We start from the raw sequence: 24,423 nt of genomic DNA, 5'->3' as shown, positions 1-24,423 counted from the left end.
CACACACAGGCTGTTATCAGCAGTTTTTTGTCAGGGGCGTTTTCTGGCTGGAGAAAAAAAAAACCTGAAAACTGGTGGGTTTTGAGTGGCGTTTTACAGCGGTAAAAATGCTCTAACATCAAAAAATGCTGATAAACACCAAAAAAAACAACGCTGCTAACTGACGTTTTTTGATGCTTTTTATTCCATTGCTTTTTTTAACCACTTAAGCCCCGGAGGATTTGGCTGCTAAAAGACCAGGGGGTATTTTGCGATTCGGCACTGCGTGACTTTAACGGACAATTGCGCGGTCGTGCGACGCTGTACCAAAACGAATTTGGCGTCCTTTTTTTCCCACAAACAGAGCTTTCTTTTGGCAGTATTTGATCACCTGTGCGATTTTTTGATCACGCGCTATAAACAAAAAAAGAGCGTAAATTTTGCAAAAATAGCAATATTTTTCCCTTTTTTTTATATGAAATTCCCCCCAAAAAAAATGTAAAAATCAAAATTTTTTAACATTTTCAGCCAATTTGTTTTATGCTACCTATGTTTGGTAAAAAAAAAATCGCAAAAAGCGTATTTTGATTGGTTTGCGCAAAAGTTATTGCGTTTACTAACTAAGGGAAAGATTTTTGTCATTTTTGTTGTTTTTTTTTTAATGCGTAATGGCGGCGATCTGCGATTTTTTTTGCGGTACTGCGACATTGCGGCGGACAGATCGGACCCTTGACTGACATTTTTGACACTTTTGGGGTTACCAGTGACACTTCTACAGTATTCAGTGCTATATATATATGCACTGTTACTGTAAAAATACACTGGTAGTGAAGGGGTTAACTTTATTTGAGAGGGAGGGGCTGTGTGTGTCCCTAGGGGCGTGATTCTAACTGTGATTGGCTGTGGCTTCAGCTGTATGCAGAGTGATCAACGGATCTACATAGTAGATCCATATAATCATCTCTCATACAGAGGGGAGAATGACAGGCAGCTTGTTTACACAAGCTGCCTGACTTTCTCCCTCTCCCCCGCCGATCGCAGAGTGGCCGGCGGACATCGGGTCCGCCGTTCACACGCGCGGAGGGGTCCGTGACCACGCGGGAACGCGCCTCCGGCGGCACGCGCTCGCTCCCTAGACCCTCACAAGCTAGTGACGTAGCCCTACGTCACTTTGCCTGTGAGGGGCTGACCGCCGCCGTAGATAGTCGTGCGGCGGTCGGCAAGTGGTTAAAGCGGTGTTCCGGGCACAAAAATCGACCTTTTTTTTTTGTGCCCATCCGCTTGGTCTCCTTCACCTGAAAAGGAATGGGATAGTTAGGCATTTTTTTTTTTCACTCACCTTGTAATTGTAGATTGGAAATACTCACCTATTCTCTACTTCCTCCCTCTGTGCCGCGGCTCCGCCGTCACTTCCTGTCTTGCGATGATTCCTGGGAGATGAATGTCATCGCTCCCAGGAATCAATGCGCTCGTCACTTCTGGGGCGCCGCTCCGGATGTGACGAGAGGGGCCGGTGCAGGCGCATTCTGGGAGAAGAAGACGCGGAAGAGGACCGCAGAAGAGGATCGCGCCGGCTTCAGCTGCCCACAACAGAGATGGTAACGCTGGAGAAGACATTTTCAAGGTAAGTATTTCTTCTTGTAGGTAAGTGCGAACCGGGACAGATCAGAGGCTAGCCATTGTGGAATGTGCTAGCCATGACTGTCCCGGGGGTATGTTCACTGAAAGAAAGTTTTCGTGCCCGGAACTCCACTTTAAGCCTGGGTTGTGTTTGGAGGTGTCGTTGATGGAACACACTGGTGCATGCTGAACACCGCATGTGATTATCACCAAAAACGCACCGCATTCCCAGAGATGTATAGTAACGAAGTAGAACTACTTAAGTATTGTACTTAAAGCGGAGTTCCACCCAAAAGTGGAACTTCCGCTTTAGGGAGTCCTGACCCCCCGACATGCCACATTTGGCATGTCATTTTTCGGGGGGGGGGGGGGGGGGAGCGGGTACCTAGTTTTGACAGGTACCCGCTCCCACTTCCGCTCGGAGCGCCGCGGCGCCCTGAGCGGAAGTTCTCCTCTCCCCCTCCCTCCCTGCAATCTTCTGGGACACGTCAGAGGTCCCAGAAGATTGCCGCCCAATCACGGCGCGCAGCGCCACTCGCGCATGCGCAGTGGGTACCCGGCTGTGAAGCCGCAAACTAACAGCCGGGTGCCCACAGCAGTGATGCCGGCGCCGAGGGAGAGGATCGAGGCTGCCGCATCGCTGGACCGTTGGACAGGTGAGTAAATGGCTGGAACTCCGCTTTAAGTACCGAAATGCGGTATCTGTACTTTCCTAGAGTAGAATTTTTTTCTCCTTACTTCACTACATTTTTTCGATGATTTCGATACTTCTACTCCGATATTTTTTTTTGTGCTGCATAGTTACTCGTTACAATTATAAAAATTACCACTGCCAGAACAGTAGATGGCAGGTTTCAAGAAGCTCAAAACATGTGTATTATCAGCGCATACGAAAATAAATGCTACTGTATGTATAAATAAAAGCTGCATTTGAAATAATAAAAAACAATATGATGTTCAAACTTTTGACTTCTTTCTTTAATAACTACATAACACAGTACTTGTACTTTTACTTTCAGTACTTGAGTAGAATTTTTTTTTCAAAACTACTGGTACTTTTTACTTTTAGTACTTAAGTAGCAATTTTTAAAAAAAAACTACTTGCAATACCTAAGTAAAAAAAATGTTGAATACTTTAGTACTTCCACTTAAGTAACTTTTTATGCGAGCACTTCCACTTCTACTCAAGTCACTTTTTGATTGAGCACTTGTACTTTTACTCAAGTAGAAATTTCAAGTACTTTATACAAGTCTGCGCATTCCTGTGCACATCACATGTGATGTCTGTGCGATGTGATTTGAGCCAAATATTTTGTACGGGTCAAATTGCATCACATATGCACCATAATGACGTAGGACCCTTTTTTCTCCGCACCTAATCGCATTACACACAATGTTGATATATGCCTATTGATGAATTTGCATCTTTGTACTTTGTGGTATGCGGATTTATTTTTATAGTGATGAATTTAAATTATTTTTCATTTGAGAGTGCTTTTACAATGTTGTTGTTTCCCATTTAAATTTTATATTAAATTATGATTTTCATTTGGATGGATATTTTATTACTTTTCGTACACGCGTTATGAATTTTAGTGGGATTTATCCACTTTCATATTTGGGCGCTGCATTTATTTTATATTACATTAACCACTTCAGCGCCGTATTTTTTACTTTCTGCTATAAAACATTCCCAATAAAAAAAATGTCAAAAATCTAATTTTTTTATCAGTTGAGGCCAATTTGTATTCTTCTACATATTTTTGGTAAAAAAAAAATCCCAAAAAGCGTATTTTAATTAGTTTGCACAAAAGTTATAGCGTTAAACTACAGGATAGATTTTTGGAATTTTTAATAATTTTTTTTTTTTATTAGTAATGGCGGCGATCAGCATTTTTAGCAGGACTGCAACATTGCGGCGGACAGATCGGACCCCTAACTGACATTTGACACTTTTGGGGGTACCAGTGACATTACTACAGTAATTAGTGCTATACATATGCACTGTTACTGTAATAATGGCATTGGCAGGGAAGGGGTTAACATTGGGGGTGATCAAAAGGGGTTGATGTATGCATAAATATGCTTGCTGACTGTGGGGGGGGGGGGGGGGGGGCTCTGACAGGCATGGAGAGATCGGGGTTGTAGCTTGGCTGAAACTCCTGATCTCTCCCTGCCTGTCTGACAGTAGATCCGCCTGCTTTGTTTACATAAGCAGACGGGTCTTCTGTCAGTTTCTCTGACGATTGCGGGAGGCTGGCGGCGATCGACGCCGCTCCTCCCGCTGTGTTTAAACACAGCGGGAGCGTGGCTCCGGCGGCACGTGTGCGCCGCCGGGACCTTGTGCACGAAATCACATAGTACTACACGATTTTACACAGCCGAGCAACCCTGCCGTAGGAATACTACGGTGGGTGGTCGGCAATAGGTTAAAGCATAATGACACCTGATGGGAAAAAGGAATGAAACCATCCCAATGATCCAACACGCCCCCCGCAGGATGGGGAGCACATTGCAGCCATCACTTTCCCAGATAAAACGTCTTCATGGATGAACGCAGGGAGCGACAATCCTGGCGTTGTGTGGATATCGCAGTGCTGAGTTTACAGTCACAACATTGCTGTCCGAACGGTGGGCAGGACACAAAGCTGTGTTTGTCTTCTATTTATTGAGATAATCAGATTCCATGTCCCCAGTGGGAAGGGTGGGGGTGGGGGTATGTTCTGCCAAAAGCACTTCACAGAACCATTTAATTTCTTTCTGGTACAAGCCGGTGTAGGCGACGTCCTGTTCCCGACTGATTTCCAAAGAGCTCGGAAGTGTCCTCTTCTGTTCCAAAATTGCTAACCGATTTCACTGCACACTGTGAGCTTCTCACAATGTGCATTAGAAGCTGCAGCAAGTCAGATAGAGCCCCGCCTCATTTCCTTGCTGATGGACATCCAGCATCATCTAACCCTTTCCTCTCCAGCTTAACTGCCCCTGGCTCACCCCTTTCATTTATTGGATTTCAGTTCTTTCAATCATGGAGGCTCAATATCACATGATGTGGGCATTGCCTAGAGTGGTCTGCATGCAAGTGAATGCTGCCTAGTAATCAGGGCTGGGACAAGGGGTGGGCAGGAGGGCAAGTTGCCCTGGGTACAGTGAAGCAAAGGGACAAAAAAAATAAATGGAGCAGGGCTGTACACCCATTCTACGGCATATATTAAATAGTGGGGGAGGGGGGCGCAATTCTGCATCCTTGCCCTGGGTGGTGGAGGACCCTTGTCCTAGTACTGCTAGTAATACCCACTCCTCCAGGCTGACATCCACCCATCATAGTTACATAGTAGTTGATGTTGAATAAAGACAATAGTCCATCCAGTCCAACCTGTGTAGGTGTGTGTGGCTGTAATCATCTCTCATACCCCTGAATGTTCTGATCCTTGAGATGTAAGTCTAAGAGTCTTTTGAAAGCCACCATACTTCCCGCAGAAACCACCTCTTGTGGTAGAGAATTCCACAATCTTGTAGCCCTAACAGTAAAGAACCCCCCACGTTGCCTGAGGTTAAAACGCTTCTCCTCTAATCGCATTGTATGCCCTCGAGTCCTCATGCAATCCTTGCGACTGAATAGCTTTTTTTCTAAGCTGAGATCACCATTGAGGTATTTATAAATTGCTATCATGTCCCCTCTCAGGCGTCTCTTCTCCAGGGAGAATAAATCAAGCGATTGCAGACGCTCTTCATAATTAACCGCTTGCCGACCGCCGCAAGTAGATTTACTGCGGCGGTCAGCCCCTGCCAGGCAGAGTGACGTTAATTAACGTCACTAGCCTGGGAGGGTCTGGGGAGCGAGCGCGCGCGGAGGCGCGCTCCCGCTCCAGCGCGGTCACGGACCCCCCCCCGCGCGTGTGACTGGCGGACCCGATGTCCGCCGGTCACTCGGCGATCGGCGGGGGAGAGAGAGAAAGTCAGGCGGCTTGTGTAAACAAGCCACCTGTCATTCTCCTCGGTGTAAAGACACTGATCACACGGATCTACTATGTAGATCCGTTGATCAGTGTCCTTACAGCTCAAGCCACAGCCAATCACAGTAGTAAGCACGCCCCTAGGGACACACACAGCCCCTCCCTCCCAAATAAAGTTAACCCCTTCACTACCAGTGTATTTTTACAGTAACAGTGCATATATATAGCACTGATTACTGTAGAAAGGTCAGTGGTAACCCCCAAAAATGTCAGTCAAGGGTCCGATCTGTCCGCCGCAATGTCGCAGTACCGCAAAAAAAAAAAAAAAAAAAAATCGCAGATCGCCGCCATTACGCGTTAAAAAAAAAAAAACAACAACAAAAATGACAAAAATCTTTCCCTTTGTTAGTAAACGCGATAACTTTTGCGCAAACCAATAAAAATACGCTTTTTGCAATTTTTTTTACCAAACATAAGTAGGATAAAACAAATTGGCCGAAAAGGTTAAAAAATTTTGATTTTTACATTTTTTTTTTGCGGAATTTCATATAAAAAAATGTGAAAAATATTGCTATTTTTGCAAAATTTACGCTCTTTTTTTGTTTATTGCGCAAAAAGTAAAAATCGCACAGGTGATCAAATACCACCAAAAGAAAGCTCTGTTTGTGGGAAAAAAAGGACGTCAAATTCGTTTAGGTACAGCGTCGCACGACCGCGCAATTGTCCGTTAAATTCACGCAGTGCCGAATCGCAAAATACCCCCTGGTCTTTTAGCAGCCAAATCCTCCGGGGCTTAAGTGATTAAGGTCCTCCAATCCCCTAATTAGTTTAGTTGCCCTTCTCTGGACTCTCTCCACCTCCTGAGGACTGGCGACCAGAACTGGACAGAATACTCCAGATGCGGTCGGACTCGGACCAGAGTTTTATAAATTGGTAGGCATTCTGATATTTGCAAAACTCCTCCCATTGCTTAAATCAGGACTGAGGGCTCTTGAGAGGAGTACTGAGGCATCTGTGCTTCCTTATGCAATGCAGACAGATCCTGACTAGTGGGAGGGGTTGGAAGGATGCTGTACATAGCTTCCGGAAAACATCAAAGCACCCTGCTGGCACCTCCCACCAGAAATGTTCTGCCTGCATTGCATAGAGAAGAGTAGAGACCAAGTGATGACATCACCAGGACTCTGCCCTTCACTTTGGGGGGGGGGGGGGGGGGGAGGATTGGGAATCACATTCTTTAATCTCAGGGGCTCTTGTTGGGACTTGGGACCTGTTGTCCTCCACTAGTTGAGGTGAGCAATATCCTCAGCTCTGAGGGGTTCATGCTGGGACAGTGGGACCTGTAGCCCTTTACTAGTTAGGGGGGAGTGGTGTGATACATCCTAAGCGCTGAGGGGTTCATGTTGGGATCTGTAGTCCTTCACTTATGGAGGGGGGGTAACGTCCTTAAAAGTGAGGGACTACAAGTCTCTGAGATCCATCCTTGTGACCTCCTTCCATCCCTCTGCAGGTGTCATCTGCTGCCAGCTCATGCTCCCTAATGACACACATGTTTTATATAATCCGCCTCACCTCAGGCAGGTGCAGGACGACTCTTCCTCCCTTCCCTCTGAGAGGCGCATGCAGCTGCTCTGGAGAAGATGGAGGGAGGAGGTGGATGGAGCCAAAATCTCCTAGGCGGGGAGGAGGTAGTATTTAAATCCTCCTTCCCCCCCTGAATGCTGGGGCCTCAGCCTCCGAGGTGCTCTCCTCCTCGTGCTGTCACTGGTTGCTAGACCCCAGGCGAGCCTAGCAACCAGTGCGGGCAATAGAGGCCACCGGTGCAACAAGAGGGTCTCGGCCGTCAGGAACACATTCTGAAGCAATGTGCGAGTAAATCGGAGCCGCTGCTGCTGACGGGCTGGAGGGCATCCTGTGCACCCTCTGAGGATCGGCCCTGCTGCCAGGTATCCATAAGGCGAGATTGCTACTTCCTGAATAGCCAGTGGAAGGGGGATTTAAAAAAATAAATAAATACCACCCTGCAACTGCAAGCTAAGCATCTGGCTTGTGGTTGCAGCACAGCTCCATTCTCTTGCATGGGTCGCATCTGATTGTGATGCTGCCTGCCACATGCTGAATGATTTTTGCCACGGCGCAAAGCATTGTGGGAATATGTACTAGATCCCTTGCCAATATTGCACAATCTAGGTGGTCGGTCAGAGGGGTAAAAATGTGAATCAACTGTCTGTTTTTACTGCCACCTGTGTGAATAATGCTTCATTCTCTGTGTGGAAACCGTGGTCTCTCTGCAGAGGTCCGACATACTCCCTGTTGAGTAAGAGCCAGAGTTATAGGTCTGACCTAGCAGGGGGCATGTTGGATCTCTGCAAACAGGTCACTGCTTCTACACAAAGTCTAATTCTGCAGCTTGCTGGCAGAGCTATAAGGTTGGACCTAGCGGGAGCCATGTTGGATCTCTGCAAGGAGGCCACTGCTTCTACACAAAGTCCCACTCTGCAGCATGCCAAAAGGGAAAAGACTTTTTACTTGGGTCTCTCTGCAGAGGTCCGACATACTCCCTGTTTAAACAAAGCCAGAGCTTTCCAATCAGCAGGAAGCATGAACTATGCTGGTTGAAGAGCTATAGGTTTGACCTAGCAAGGCGCGTTGGATCTCTGCAAAGAAGCCACTGCTTCTACACATAGTCCCATTCTGCAGCATTCTGGCAGAGCTATAAGTCTGACCTAGCAGCGGATATGGTGGATCTCTGCAAAGAGGCCAATGCTTCTACACATAGTCCCACTCTGCAGCATGCCAACAGGGAACAGGCTTTTTACTTGGGTCTCTCTGCAGAGGTCTGACATACCCCCTGTTGAGTCAAAGCCAGAGCTCTCCAATCGGCAGGGAGCATGAACTTTTCTGGTTGCAAAGCTATAGGTTTGACCTAGCGGGGGCACATTGGATCTCTGCAAAGAGGCCACTAAGAGTCCCATTTTACAGCATGCTGGCAGAGCTATAAGTCTGACCTAGCAGAGGACATGTTGGATCTCTGCAAAGAGGCCAATGCTTCTACACATAGTCCCACTCTGCAGCATGCCGACAGGGAACAGGCTTTTTACTTGGGTCTCTCTGCAGAGGTCAGATACTGTTGAGTCAGAGCTAGAGCTCTTCAATGCGCAGGGAGCACAAACTTTGCTGGTTGCGGCACTATAGGTCTCACCTAGCAGGGGGCATGTTGGATTTCTGCAAAGAGGCCACTGCTTCTACACAAAGTCCAATTCTGCAGCATGCTGGCAGAGCTATAAGTTTGACCTGGTGGGGGCTATGTTGGATCTCTGTAAGGAGGCCACTGCTTCTACACCGAGTCGCTCTCTGTAGCATGCTGGCAGGGAACAGACTTTTTACTTAGGTTCAACATACTCCCTGTTGAGTCAGGGCAGAGCAATATGTCTGACCTAGCAGAGGGCATGTTGGATCTCTGCAAGGAGGCCACTGCTTCTACACAAAGTCCAATTCTGTAGCATGCTGACAGAGCTTTTAGTTTGAACCTAGCAGGGGCCATGTTGGATCTCTGCAAGGAGGCCACTGCTTCTACACCGAGTCCCACTCTGCAGCATGCTGGCAGGGAACAGACTTTTTTCTTAGGTTCAACATACTCCCTGTTGAGTCAGGAAAGAGCTATAAGTCTAACATAGCAGAGGGCATGTTGGATCTCTGCAAGGACGCCACTGCTTCTCCACAAAGTCCCACTCTGCAACATGCTGGCAGGTAACAGGCCTTTTACTTGGGTCTCTCTGCAGAGGTCCAACATACTCCCTGTTGAGTCAGAGCTCTCCAATCAGCAGGGAGCATGAACTTTGCTGGTTGCAGAGCTATAGGTCTGACCTAGCAGAGTGTATATTGGACCTCTGCAAAGAGGCCACTGCTTCTACACAAGGTCCAACCCTGCCACACACTTGCAGGAAAGAGGCTTTTTACCTGGGTTGTGGCTGTTTTATAAATAAAAACTTTAAGACTTTGCACACCTTTTTGTTTGATGCACTTGGAATGCATTTAGCTGATGTAAAGTGAAGGTTATATGAGGTTTTCATTTTTTTTTTTTAACTAAAACATTGCTTTTATTTGGCAACATAAAGCCCCAAATCTTCCCCTTACCCACCTGCAGGGCTCTGCTGCACCGCATTACATGGTGGAGCTGCAGACCAATAGCGAGTGAGGTCCACCTGTGGGGGTCTGGGCTCTTTGGATGGCGGCAGTCCAAGGGATTCGATAGAAGGTAAAGATTTTTCCCTCGGTGTCTTACTCCAATGCATATGCCACTTCGGTTTGCTTTTCACATCTACAAGAAAGTCAACAATTCAGTCTTACATCCTGACAATGAGCAAATATTAGACTTCCAGCTGAACTAGATATACATGTATAGCAATGTTGGGACAACTTTATTGCTGATCCCTACCAGGGATTTAAAGCGGAGTTCCGGCCTCGGAAACGTTTTTTCAATAAAAATCCCCCTGGGACAGTCAGGGCTAGTGCATTTCATAATGGATAGCCTCTGATCTGTCCCAGGTCGCACTTACCTTTTAGAAGTAATACTTTCCTTGAAAATTTCTTGTCCAGCGCTGCCATCTCAGGTGTGGGCAGCTGAAGCCAGGGCGTCCTCTTCGTCCCAGAATGCCCTGCACCGGCCCCGCTTGTCACTTCCAGGGCCGGTGCATCATCCCTGTACAGCTTCTGGGCATGCCCAGAAGCTGTTTAGCAAGGAATGATGTGCCTGCACCGGAACTGAAGAGCGGGCCCAGTGCAGGCGCATTGACTCCTGGGAGCAATGACGTTCAGTTCCCAGGAGTCAACGCAAGCAGGAAGTGACGGCGTGGGCCGTGGCCGCAGAGGGAGGAAGTAGAAGGAAGGTGAGTATACTTTCTTCAAAAACAAAGTAAGTAAAGAAAAAAAAAAGTCAGGACTATCCATTTCTTTTGCAGGTGAATGTCAGCAAGCTGATGGCCCAAAGTCGTTTTTGAGGCCGGAACTCCGCTTTAAGTCCTACCAGTACTATTAACACACTGACTGCTAAGGAGGAGGACCCGCCATCTTTAAAACCACACCACAATGCAATATATGGGCAGATATAAAATGCAGACATGAGGCCTCCCACCCATATAGGCCATATTAACAAGCAGAGCGGATATCATGATTACCACGCATTTATAGGTCTAAACTAGGGGTTTCCAAACTACGGCCTGCGGCAAGATTTAATCCAGCCACCTGATGTAAAGGGTGAGTCCAATGTAAGGAGGGAGTCTGTAGTAAGGGTAGCTTTAAGGCCCTGTATGAAGGCTCTGATAGGGACTCGGATGCAGGGGGGGGGGGGGGGGGGGAGTCACTGATGGGCTCAAGTTTATTTGGGACTTCTTTGCTCCGTTTTGCTGAAGCCTTTTTCTGTTCTGAATCAGGGGTCTCCAAACTGTTCACATTGTATATTTTACAAATATTCATGTGCTGAAAAAAGAAAAAGTTTACATCCAAGGGTCCCAGCAGAGCCCCACCTGTACATCCAGCTGTGCTAGCAGAGCCCCACCTGTACATCCATGGGTGCCAGCAGTGGCCCCCTCCCCTTGCACACCCCTGAGTGCAAGCAGAGCCCCCATGTACATTCATGGGTTCCAGCAGATTGCCCCCTAATATCCATGAGTTCCAACAGAGCCCCTTCAAACATACATGTTTGTCAGCAAAGCCCCCCTCCCCATACATCCATGAGAGGCCACCAGAGTCCCCCCATACATCCATATGCCAACAAGTCCCCCCGTACATCCATGGGGGCCGGCAGAGTCCCCCTGTACATCCATGGGGGCCGGCAGAGTCCCCTGTACACCCACGGGGGCCCGCAGAGACCCCCTGTACACCCACGGGGGCCGGCAGAGTCCCCCTGTACACCCATGGGGGCCGGCAGAGTCCCCCTGTACACCCATGGGGGCCGGCAGAGTCCCCCTGTACACCCATGGGGGCCGGCAGAGTCCCCTAGTCCATCCATGGGGGCCGGCAGAGTCCCCCTGCACATCCATGGGGGCCGGCAGAGTCCCCCTGCACATCCATGGGGGCCGGCAGAGTCCCCCTGTACATCCATGGGGGCCGGAAGAGTACCCCTGTACATCCACGGGGCCAGCAGAGTCCCCCTGTACATCCACGGGGCCAGCAGAGTCCCCCTGTACATCCATGGGGGACGGCAGAGTCCCCCTGTACATCCATGGGGGACGGCAGAGTCCCTCCGTACATCCATGGGGGCCGGCAGACTCCCCCTGTACATCCATGGGGGCCAGCAGAGCAGAACCCAGGGAGGTGAAGGCTGGCAATCCTAGCAACCAACTATAGTGAAAGGAAAAGAGGACGGGCACTAGGGAGTGTGGGAGGGATATGATTGGCTGACAGTGGATACGCCAATCACATCCACTGCCAGCCAGCCGGTGTATTTCAATGGACAGTTGCTGTGCCTGGGTAAAATCTTGTAGAGGGCCGGATGTGGCCCAGGGAGCCATAGTTTGGAGACCCCTACCATACACTATTAAAGAAAATCATTTTTTCTGTCTGTTGGAGATTTCCCCTCACTTCCTGTTTGGTAAAACACTGTCAGCAGGACAGGGAGTCAGAGGAAAGCTTTCCAATGAAGCCATGAATAGCAGATAAACCAGACAGAGGTTCTGATCCTTCGCCACTCCATCCAAAATCAGAAAGAACGTGTTTTAGCGGAAAGCCATTTCATTAAGGATGAGCAAAATTGTGAATTTGCATTACATTATTTTGGCTAGATTATCAATTTTTTCAAAAGCATTGGAGTTAATGGGGAGGTTCAATTGATACTCTTGGGATTTCATCATCCCTGCTGTGCTGAATGGTAGCATAGCATAAAGGCGAACACACCAGCTGCAATTCTGCTCTCTCTGTACCGATACCTCCCACCACCTCTTTGGAAAAATAGTGAGGAATACCTACCAGGTGGTTTGGGTGACTTGTCCACTTTGTTTGGACTTTGATCAGATGAAGAGATTTTTTGCTTGGGTTCCATGGATCTTGAGGGTTTAGGAATTGTGTTCGTGGATGGAGAGTTATTTTGAGGTTTTTGAGCATCATTGAAGGGTGATGGAGGTTCTAAGAGTATGTCAAGACTACTGTCGATAGCTTCATAAGTGTCTTGCTGAACAATCTCATACATCTCTGCACTATGGGGAGGCACTGGGTATGGAAAGGAGTCTTGAAGTTGAGGATTTCCACCGATGGGAGGCAGACGTTCTGCCTGGCTATGAAAATTGGAATCCACTACTTCATAGCACTCTTGGCCATCAGGCTGGCTCATCTCTGACCCAACAAAAGAAGACCTTGCAGAGAAAGAAGTTGGAGGCGTCTTCAGGGTGTCGTTAACAACTTCATAGCAATCTTGTGCATCCACCTGGTGGGTCTCCTTCACTGGAGGAGAAGAGGTTTTCTTTGAAAAGGGTAAAGCTTGAGATAAGTGAGCCAAGACTGGACGGGATTGTGTTGCTTTTGCCCTTATGGAGTCATCAACAACTTCGTAGCAATCTTGGGTGTCAGATTGATTGGTCTCCTTTGCTTGGGAAGACCTTAGGTTTGAAACATTTGAGATCTTGGGTTTTAGGGGAATTTGAGGTTTCCCGGAGGTTGAAGATGTAAAAGAGTCATCAATAACCTCATAGCATTCCTGGTTGTTAGATTGGTTGATGTCCGGACTTGGATGAAAGTTTGTATTCGATGAAGCCGACCAGGACTGTCTATAGGATTGTGGACTTCTTGAACACACCCCTTTCCCACTGGGCTGTGGGGGGTCTGTAATATGGAGGGTCTGTCTAAATCCCTTACTCAGCCTCATGTTTTGTTGCGAGTTGTTCTCAGAGGATTGTCTCTGAAGCACTGCCAGACTTGGCTTAGCTGCCACGTCAGGTTTTCTGGCGATCAGTGGTGGTACAGGCTTAGGTTTGTTCTCTAAAGCGGAGATGACCTCACAAAAGACTGGGTTAGAGCGCACATTGGATATGCTCCGTGGCCGAGAAGGGTTGGCTGGGGGGATGTTGGAGCAGCCGGGGTCTTTAAATTTGTCACGGATTGATTTGAAATCTGAAGGTTGTTCCTTAAGGGAAAACAGACATGTATGGGATTAGAACAGTTTCGATTATATGGTGAAATATTGTATCATTGTCATTGCAGAGCACTATTACACATCAACCTTTGTAAACCCGAAAACCGCTCATTACATTGAGCTCCACACCAATCCCCTCAAATAATTTTTTGTGCGTTCCCCAAATTCTTAATTTTTAATGCCCTTTTTCCTTCTTTTTTACTCGGCAGCTCATCCTATGAATAGCAGTTTTGCCGCTCACCCTGTGTACACCCCACACATGCTCAGTAGGGGGGGGTCACTGCCACTGTGTCTGCCTGGCACATGTGCACAGAGCTTCTGTAGAAAATGATGGGTCCTGGTGAAATATCAGGGGTCTAAACACCCAACGTCTCCTTTGAGAGAAAGAGATTGAGGACACAGATTCCTCAATCCTTTCTCTGCAGCCTCAGCTGCAGGGTTAATGAACAAGAAGTACTCTGTACAATTACAAAGGCTCCTTGTTTATCCACAAACTGAAACAATGTTAACACAGGGAGGGCCACAGGGGGATTGGTCTCACTCATGCTGGTCTGGGTCCCCCTGTTGAACCTATGGGGCCTGAGCCCCGTACAGCCTAGCTGACAGGAACAGTGAACCACGCCTAACAGGTGGCTCCAGCCACATGAACAAATCACTCATTCATGTAACTAAAATACCTGTGAGAATGGGCCTTAACCACTTCTGGACCGGAAGGATTTGCCCCCTTAATGACCAGGCCATATTTTGCGATTCGGCACTGCGCTACTTTAATGGACAATTGCGCGGTCATGCGATGCTGTACCCAAATAAAATTGATGTCCTTTTTTCCCCACAAATAGAGCTTTTTTTTGGTGGTATTTGATCACCTGTAGGATTTTTATTTTTTGCGCTATAAAACAAAAAAAAGACAATTCTGAAAAAAAAAAAATAAATAAATAAACAATATTTTTCACATTCTGCTATACAACATTTAAAAAAAAAAAAAAAATTAAAAAAATCAAAATTTAACATTTTAGGCCAATTTGTTTTCTGCTACATATTTTTGGTAAAAATAAATAAATGAATAAATCGCAATAAGCGTATATGATTGGTTTGCGCAAAAGGTATTGAGTCAACTAACTACGGGAAAGATGTAATTTTTTTTTTTTTTTTTTTTACTAGTAATGGCGGCGATCTGCGATTTTTTGCAGGACTGCGACATTGCGGCGGACAGATCAGACCCCTGACTGACATTTTTGACACTTTTAGGGGGACCAGTGACATTACTACAGTAATCAGTGCTAAAAATCTGCACTGTTACTGTAAAAATTGACACTGGCAGGGAAGGGGTTAACCCTGTGGGTGATCAAGGGGTTAAATGTTTACCTAGGGGCGTGTTTCTAACTGGGGGGGTGTGGCTTGTGAAATGATCACTGAGACCTGTGTTTCTACATAGAAGGATCACAGGAGCTCTGTGATCATTCCAGGGAGAAGAATGGTCAGCTATGTTTACAACAGTTGCCCGTCCTCTCTCAGCGGGGGAGCGATTGCGGGTGTCAGGCAGCAAACGGGGCGGCCTGCCCCGTTCATCTGAGTCCCCGGGGACGAGCGGGGGTGGGAGTGCGCCGACGCACGCTCGCCCCTAGCTGCAGGCGCGCAGGAGCGGCTGCCTGCCGCAGTATAAGTGCGGCGGGCGGTCGGCAACAAGTTAATTATGATTTTTTTAAATAGTTTTTTTACAATTTTAGTTTTTTAAAATGTTTACATTTTTTTTAAACCGCTGTGTGTGTGTCCCCTTGGTGAAATAGCAGGGGATCTAAATAGACACCCAACTCATTTTTGAGACAGAGAAGATTGAGGACACAGATGCCTCAGCTGCAGGGTGAATGAATAGAAAGCATGCTGTACAGAGGCTCACTGCATGTTCATTCACAAACCAAAGCACTGTAAACACAGGGAGGGCCACAGGGGGACTGGTTACAGTAATTGCACCCACTCCTGCTGGGCTGGCCCCACCCTGTTGAACTTATGGGGCCTGGGCCCTGTACAGCCTAGCTGACAGGACAGTGAACCAAGCCCAACAGGTGGCTTCAACCACATGAAAAAAATCAACTCATTCATGCACCCAGAATAGCGGTGAGAATAACCCCTGTACATCCATGAGGGCCGGCAGAGTCCCCCTGTACATCCATGGGGGCCGGCAGAGACCCCCTGTACATCCGTGGGTTTTACCCCCTTAATGACCAGGCCATTTTTTGCGATTTGGCACTGCGTTACTTTAACAATTGCGCAGTTTTGCGACGCTGTACCCAAAATACAATTGATGTCCTTTTTTCCCAAAAAAATAGAGCTTTCTTTTTGTGGTATTTGATCACCTTTGCGGTTTTTGGATTTTGCACTATAAAACAAAAAAAGAGCGACAATTCTGAAAAAAAAAAAAAAAAAAAAAAACACAATATTTTTTACTTTCTGCTATAAAACATTCCCAATAAAAATTAAAAAAAAAATAAGAACATTTTTTTATTAGTTTAGGCCAATTTGTGTTCCGCTACATATTTTTGGTAAAAAAAAAAAAAAAAAAGCGTATTTAACCGCTTGCCGACCGCCGCAAGTAAATTTACTGCGGCGGTCAGCCCCGGCCAGGCAGAGTGACGTTAATTAACGTCACTAGCCTGGGAGGGTCTGGGGAGCGAGCGCGCTCCCGCACGGTCACGGACCCCCCCGCGCGTGTGACTGGCGGACCCGATGTCCGCCGGTCACTCGGCGATCGTCGGGGGAGAGGGAGAAAGTCAGGCGGCTTGTGTAAACAAGCCAACGGTCATTCTCCTCGGTGTAAAAACACTGATCAGACGGATCTACTATGTAGAACCGTTGATCAGTGTCCTTACAGCTCAAGCCACGGCCAATCACAGTAGAAAGCAAGCCACAGCCAATCACAGTAGAAAGCACGCCCCTAGGGACACACACAGCCCCTCCCTCCCAAATAAAGTTAACCCCTTCACTACCAGTGTATTTTTACAGTAACAGTGCATATATATAGCACTGATTTCTGTAGAAATGTCACTGGTAACCCCAAAAGTGTCAAAAATGTCAGTCAAGGGTCCGATCCGTCCGCCACAATGTCGAAGTACCGCAAAAAAAAAAAATCGCAGATCGCCGCCATTACGCGTTAAAAAAAAAAAAAAAAACAACAAAAATGACAAAAATCTTTCCCTTTGTTAGTAAACGCGATAACTTTTGCGCAAACCAATAAAAATACGCTTTTTGCAATTTTTTTTACCATTTTTTTTTGGGGAATTTCATATAAAAAAAATGTGAAAAATATTGTTATTTTTGCAAAATTTACGCTCTTTTTTTGTTTATAGCGCAAAAAGTAAAAAGTGCACAGGTGATCAAATACCACCAAAAGAAAGCTCTGTTTGTGGGAAAAAAAGGACGTCAAATTCGTTTAGGTACATCGTCGCACGACCGCGCAATTGTCCGTTAAAGTCACATAGTGCCGAATCGCAAAATACCCCCTGGTCGTTTAGCAGCCAAATCCTCCGGGGCTTAAGTGGTAAAATTGGTTTGCGCAAAAGTTATAGCGTTTACAAACGCTATATGGGATAGATTTTTTGGACTTATTTATTTTTTATTAGTAATGGCGGCCACCTGCGATTTTTAGCAGGACTGCGACATTGCAGCGGACAGATCGGACCCCTAACTGACATTTTTGACACTTTTGGGGGGACCAGTGACATTACTACAGTAATCAGTGCTAAAAATATGCACTGTTACTGTATAGATAAAACTGGCAAGGAAGGGGTTCATTGTAAGCCTAAATGTGCTTACTAACTGTGAGGGGTGGGGGGGGCTTTGGGACACAAAGCAGGCGGCTCTCCTGTCAGTTTTATCAGAAGATTGCAGGAAGCCGGCGGCGATCAACCCTGCTCCTTCCGCGGTCTGTCTCCTGCTGTGTCTAATCACAGCAGGAGCGTGGGTTTAGCGATGCGCGCTCGCCGCTGAGACCGGGTGCACATAATCACGTAGATCTATGGGATTATGCGCAGCTGAGCTGCCCTGCTGCAGTAAATATGCGTGGGGCGGTTGGTAGGTGTGTATGTTTTTGGTGAAGTATCAAAAGGTCTAAACAGACACCCAATGTCTTGTTTTTAAGGCCGAGAAAGAGATTGAGGATACAGATTCCTCAATCCTTTCTCTGCAGTCTCAGCTGCAGGGTGAATGAACAGGAAGTGCTCTGTACAGAGGCTCCCCGTTTAATCACAAACTGAAGCATTGTAAACACAGGGAGGGCCACAGGGGGATTGGTTCCAGTAATTTTGCCCACTGATGCTGGTCTGTCAGTCAATGGGGTCAATAGGGTCAAAGAACGCCTGATCTTGCCTAAGAGAAAATCTCCAAAAATTGGGAATAACATTGTAGTAAAATTAATTTGTGAGTTTTTTCCTGAAAATATGGGTTTGATAAATCTCTGCGCAAATATTAAGCAACATAAAAAAATTCAACTACAACCAGGGGAGGACTGGGCCAGGGGGCAGGGAGGCAATTGCCCCCTGGGCCGCTCTGATGCCCTGTAAAAAGGCTGCACCACTTCTGCCACGGACATGCCTAAAGGATTCCTGGAGAAGAGAAGTAAAAAGTCCCCACCGCTGACCTACTGAGTGTGGGATAAAGACGAGGACAGAGCGCTGGCCCACGCCTTCCCCCCCCCCCCCCCCACCCCCAGCATGGATGGTATAAACTGTGTCTTAGCAAAGGCCGGTTCCATGACCCACTGGAGGTTCTCCTCCCCCAGCCAGCCCCAACCAAGCTGTCCCTGCTCCCCCCAATCACCCCCTGCTGGCCAGGTTGGGTACCCAGATTTGGCCAGTGAGTAGAGAGTACCTGGAGTAGAGGCTTTGCCTGGAATGGGTGTCAGGAGGGGGGCCGAGTCGCTGCACCATGAGCCTCTGGCTTGTAAAGTTACCAGTCAGCCCCTGACTACGACCAGGTTATTCTCCTGGGTCTCGGCTTTCAGAAGATACAGCCCCCCTTTGGCAGTTTTTGCCTCTATTTCTGGTTTTGTAACAGTGGTAAAATGTTGGATTTCCCCTCATCTTCTTTCCCAGTGACAATGGTAATTAGGACAAATAGAGGGGCCAATCTCCCCATCAAGGACACAAGACTGCATAATACACAGACGCTGGGCACAGGACTACATAATACACAGAGCGAATGGCACAGGACTACATAATACACAGAGCGAAGGGCACAGGACTACATAATACACAGAGCGCTGGGCACAGGACTACATAATACACAGAGCGAATGGCACAGGACTACATAATACACAGAGCGAAGGGCACAGGACTACATAATACACAGAGCGCTGGGCACAGGACTACATAATACACAGAGCGAATGGCACAGGACTACATAATACACAGAGCGAAGGGCACAGGACTACATAATACACAGAGCGCTGGGTATAGGACTACATACTACACAGAGCACTGGGCACAGGACTACATACTACACAGAGCACAGGACTGCATAATTCATAGGGCAGTGGGTACAGGGCTGCATAAATACACAGAGCGCTGGGTACAGGACTACATAATATACGGGAGGGTGTTAGACAGGGTTCAGAGGTTTGCTATGCATAGAGCACTCTTCTGCCCCCACTTCTTTCATAGCTCACCTCTGCACCCTTCTCTCACAGATTATATCTGCAGCCACCTGTTAGCCCTTCCCCCACAACAGCTAAACTCTCCATGCAGCTGCATCAGCTCTGACCCCTCCTCCCCCCCCCCCCCACTGCCCTCACCTGTGTACAAACAGACCCATCTGCTCCCTTCCCAGTTTCAGCCCTCCACACTGTCAATTTTTGACTCTGCCTCTCCTCCACTGAACAGCAGCAGGAGGGTCAGGGAGACCGTCCAGCAGGGGGCGTCGGCATCCTGAGCCACCAGGCTGTTTCTCAGCCAGCATGGGATGCCCAGTCTACATTAAACCGGCCCTTAAGCCACGGACAAAATTGGGGACAGACTTGGTCGGGGGGACGTCTGGTCATCCTACTGTATTCGTGTCACTACCGATGTCAGTTAGTGCCTCTCCCAGCCAGTGTCAGTTAGCACCATATTTTCCGCCACACTATCGCAGTCACACTAAGTCGTTTAGATGTCATTACTAGTATAGTGTCTGTACGGATCAGGATCTTACTATGCTATTGGGGACACTAGTATACCTGGATTTGAGATGGCAATGTATTAGCAAATGTATGTAGGCATAGGACACACCCCCTGTCACACCCCCTTAATGGAGAATTATATAAAAAATTACTTGTTAAACCCACAAGTGCTATGCCCAATAACACAGTGTTAGCAGAATCAGCCCCCAAACAATGCCAGCACTTGCAACATGCAGAAGAATAGATTTTGGCCTAAATTTATAAAGAAATTTAATTTTATTGGATAGGTTTTATAGCAGAAAGTAGAAAATATCCGGGGTCCCCCGCCCAAATTTCAGTCTTTTTTTGTTTATAAAATAAAAAAAACCGTAGTGGTGATCAAATATCACCAAAAGAAAGCTCTATTTGGGTGAAAAAAAATGATGGATGGTTTGGGTAAAGTGTTGCATGACTGCACAATTGCCAGTTAAAGTAGTGCAGTGCTGAATAGCAAAAAATGGTCATGAGGGGGGAGGTCGAGTGGTTTATCTTTTCATAATAAAATCCCAACAGAGGTCCTAGCCGGTTCACACTGAGGCGATCCGACTTCGGGGGGCGACCTGTGAAGTCGCGTGCACCGCGACTTCGGCGCGACTTGCACGGACTTAACATAATGGAAGTCTATGCAAGTCGCCTCCAGGTCGCCCCAAAGTAGTACAGGACCCTTTTTCTAAGTCGGAGCGACTTGTGTCGCTCCTATTAGAACGGGTCCTGTACTACTCAAATGGACCGCGACTTCGGCGCGACTTGTCAGGCTGACAAGTCGCGCTACTCTGAATGGGCTCTTAGACTTTCCTGCTCTAACAAAACAAGAACATTATAAGTCTAAAGTTACAGAATACATAAAAGATACAAAAGATAAAAGCTTGATGGGAGACATCCAAACCTGTTCGATTTTCTCCACCTCGGGGGATACCGCAGTGAATCGCCTCCTCGCTGGCGGCTGGTTGGGCACCAGCAGCCTTGCCATCTCCTCTATATAGAGGCACCTCGGTGGCCGCAACGTTGTTGGCTAAACACAATGGCTTTGTTGACTTTGTTATGAAAAAACAAGCCTGAGGTTTGTAGAACAGAGCGGATTATTGTCTGCCGTTATTATGGGATACAAGGGTTTTAGAGTCATTTGTGGGAGGTGAAGATGTCCCAAACCGACCAACAGCATATAATGATTAACTAATCATTTAAAGGGCTGGTCCATGCAGAATGGATAATGTATATATGGGTTTTGGTTGGATCTCCCAGTTTGGTACCCAGACCCTGGTGGATTCCAGGGGGGGAATTTTCCTCAACTTCTTCCTGCCCAGGCCAACTCTGACTTTACGCTCCTACATGTAAAAAATGTTTATGGATTAAAAAAACTATCATCTTTAACCACTTCTGGACCGGAAGATAGTCCCCCCTTAATGACCAGGCCATATTTTGCGATTTGGCACAGAGTTAGTTTAATGGACAATTGCGCGGTCATGCAACACTGTACCCAAGTAAAATTGATGTTCTTTTTTCCCCACAAACAGAGCTTTCTTTTGGTGGTATTTGATCACCTCTGCGATTTTTATTTTTTGCGCTATAAACAAAAAAGGAGCAACAATTCTAAAAAAGAATTTTTGCTATATAACATTACCAAAATGCTACATATTTAAAAAAAAAAAAAAAAATTATATATATATATATATATATATATATATATATATATATATATATATATATATATATATATATATATATATATATATATATATATATATATATATATATATATATATATATATATATATGAAAAAAATAAAAAATAAAAAAATCACAATAAGCGTATTTTGATTGGTTTGCGCAAAAGTTATCACGTCTACTAACTACAGGAAAGATTTGTGTCATTTTTATTTTTTTGTTTACAAGTAATGGCGGCAATCTGCGATTTTTAGAGGGACTGCGACATTGCGGCAGACAGATCGGACCCCTAACTGACATTTTTGACACTTTTGGGGGGACCAGTGACATTACTACAGTAATCAGTGCTAAAAATATGCACTGTTACTGTAATAATGACACTGGCAGGGAAGGGGTTAATACTGTGGGTGATCAAGGGGTTAAATGTGAGTCTAGGGAAGGGATTCTAACTCTGTAACTGTGGGGGGGGGGGGGATGTGGCTTGTGAAATGATCACAGAGCCCCTGTGATCCTGTATAGAAGGATCACAGAAGCTCTGATCATTCCAGGGAGAAGAACGGTCAGCTGTCTTTACTGTAGCTCCCCAGTGCCGGCAGCACTCGTGCAGCCCCAGACCATGACACTCCCACCACCATGCTTGACTGTAGGCGAGACACACTTGTCTTTGTACTCCTCACCTGGTTGCCGCCACACACGCTTGACACAATCTGAACCAAATAAGTTTATCTTGGTCTCATCAGAGCACAGGACATGGTTCCAGTAATCCATGTCCTTAGTCTGCTTGTATTCAGCAAACTGTTTGTGGGCTTTCTTGTGCATCATCTTTAGAAGAGGCTTCCTTCTGGGACGACAGCCATGCAGACCAATTTGATGCAGTGTGCGGCGTATGGTCTGAGCACTGACAGGCTGACCCCCCACCCCTTCAACCTCTGCAGCAATGCTGGCAGCACTCATACGTCTATTTCCCAAAGACAACCTCTGGATATGACACTGATCACATGCACTCAACTTCTTTGGTCGACCATGGCGAGGCCTGTTCTTAGTGGAACCTGTCTTGTTAAACCGCTGTATGGTCTTGGCCACCGTGCTGCAGCTTAGTTTCAGGGTCTTGGCCATCTTTATGTAGAGCAACAATTCTTTTTTTTTTCCGATCCTCAGAGAGTTATTTGCCATGAGGTGCCATGTTGAACTTCCAGTGACCAATATGAGAGAGTGAGAGCGATCAAATTTAACACACCTGCTCCCCATTCACACCTGAGATCTTGTAACACTAACGAGTCACATGACACCGGGGAGGGAAAATGGCTAATTAGGCCCAATTCTTACATTTTCACTTAGGGGTGTACTCACTTTTGTTGCCAGTGGTTTAGACATTAATGGGGGTGTGTCGAGTTATTTTGAGGCGACAGCAAATTTACACTGTTATACAAGCTGTACACTCTACTTTACATTGTATCAAAGTGTCATTTCTTCAGTGTTGTCACATGAAAAGATAGATTAAAATATTTACCAAGATGTGAGGGGTGTATTCAATTTTGTGAGATACTGTATACACACACACTCTTGCTCTCTCTCTCTCTCTCTCTCTCTCTTAGATATATATATATATATATATCTATATATATCTATATCTATATATACATATATACACACACACACATACATACACTTTTAAGCAGGGGCACTAGATAATAAAATGGTGAGGGTTGCAGTTTTTGGCATGAGAGGTTATTTACTTTTTAACATATTATTTACTTTACTAAAACTGGAGAGTGCAAAATCTGGTGCAGCGTTGCATAGAAAAGCAATCAGCTTCCAGGTTTTATTGCCAATGCTTAATTAAACAAGCTGAGGTTATAAGCTGATTGGTTACCACGCACAGCTGCACCAGATTCTAAGTGTTCCAGTTTTAGCAAATCTTCCCTACGGTATTTACGTAGCAATTTTTCAAACACATTCTTTTTAGAAACAATACAACTGAATTTTTATGCAAAAAAAAAAAAACACCCATTATATATTATTATAACCCATTTTTTGGTAAAATATAAAAGAAGATATCATGCCGAGTATATAGATACCCAATATGTAAGTTTTATAATTACTCACGCTCGCGGAATTTACGATACTTAAACATCTCCATATGCGACGCTTTAAATTTTTTTTTACAGGTTACTAGTTTAGAGTCCTGGAGGAGGTCTAGGGCTAGAATTATTGCTCTAACTATATTGTTCCTGGCGATACCTCACATGTGTGGTGTACACACCGTTTACATATGTGGGCGTGACCTATGTATGTGTGCAAGCACAAGGGGACAAGGGAACTTTAACCGCTTTCGGACTGCCCGCCGCAGTTATACTGCAGCAAGGCAGCCCTCCTGCGCGAACCGACGTAGGCACCGCTAGGTACACATTTAACCCCTTGATCACTTACTGCGTTATTCCCTTCCCTGCCAGTGTCATTATTACAGTAACAGTGCATATTTTTAGCACCGATTACTGTAGTAATGTCACTGGTACCCCCAAAAGTGTCAGCCAGGGGTCCAATCTGTCCGCCGCGAGGAGGAAAGGAGGAGGAGAAGGAGGAGGAGGAAAGGAGGAGGAGAAGGAGGAGGAGGAAAGGAGGAGGAGGAAAGGAGGAGGAGGAGGAAAGGAGGAGGAGGAGGAGGAGGAGGAGAGAGAGGAGGAGGAGAAGGAGGAGGAGGAAAGGAGGAGGAGAAGGAGGAGGAGGAAAGGAGGAGGAGAAGGAGAAGGAGGAGGAGGAAAGGAGGAGGAGAAGGAGGAAGGAGGAGAAGGAGAAGGAGGAGGAGGAGAAGGAGAAGGAGGAGAAAGGAGGAGGAGGAGAAGGAGAAGGAGGGAAGAAGGAGGAGGAGAAGAGTGAGGAGGTAGAAGGAGGAG

The 24,423-nt window shown here is 46.5% G+C and overlaps 1 protein-coding gene across 1 annotated transcript in view; it reads right to left on the bottom strand.

Annotated features, from left to right (window-relative positions):
* FYB2 (FYN binding protein 2) overlaps window positions 1-24,423 on the bottom strand; it is a gene marked incomplete at its 3' end in the record, with an annotated part of 130,337 nt that overhangs the window by 85,238 nt on the left and 20,676 nt on the right. Inside the window, exons 2-3 of the mRNA XM_082266372.1 lie at window positions 12,519-13,668; window positions 9,694-9,873 (exon numbers count right to left, since the gene is read on the bottom strand). Coding sequence (XP_082122498.1) covers window positions 9,694-9,873; window positions 12,519-13,668 — 1,330 coding nt within the window. The remainder of the gene's footprint in view (window positions 1-9,693; window positions 9,874-12,518; window positions 13,669-24,423) is intronic.

The sequence above is a fragment of the Pelophylax lessonae genome (assembly GCF_965119305.1).
Source record: "Pelophylax lessonae genome assembly, chromosome: 8".
Classification (NCBI taxonomy): Eukaryota; Metazoa; Chordata; class Amphibia; order Anura; family Ranidae; genus Pelophylax; species Pelophylax lessonae.
This window is presented reverse-complemented; position numbering and strand designations above follow the sequence as displayed.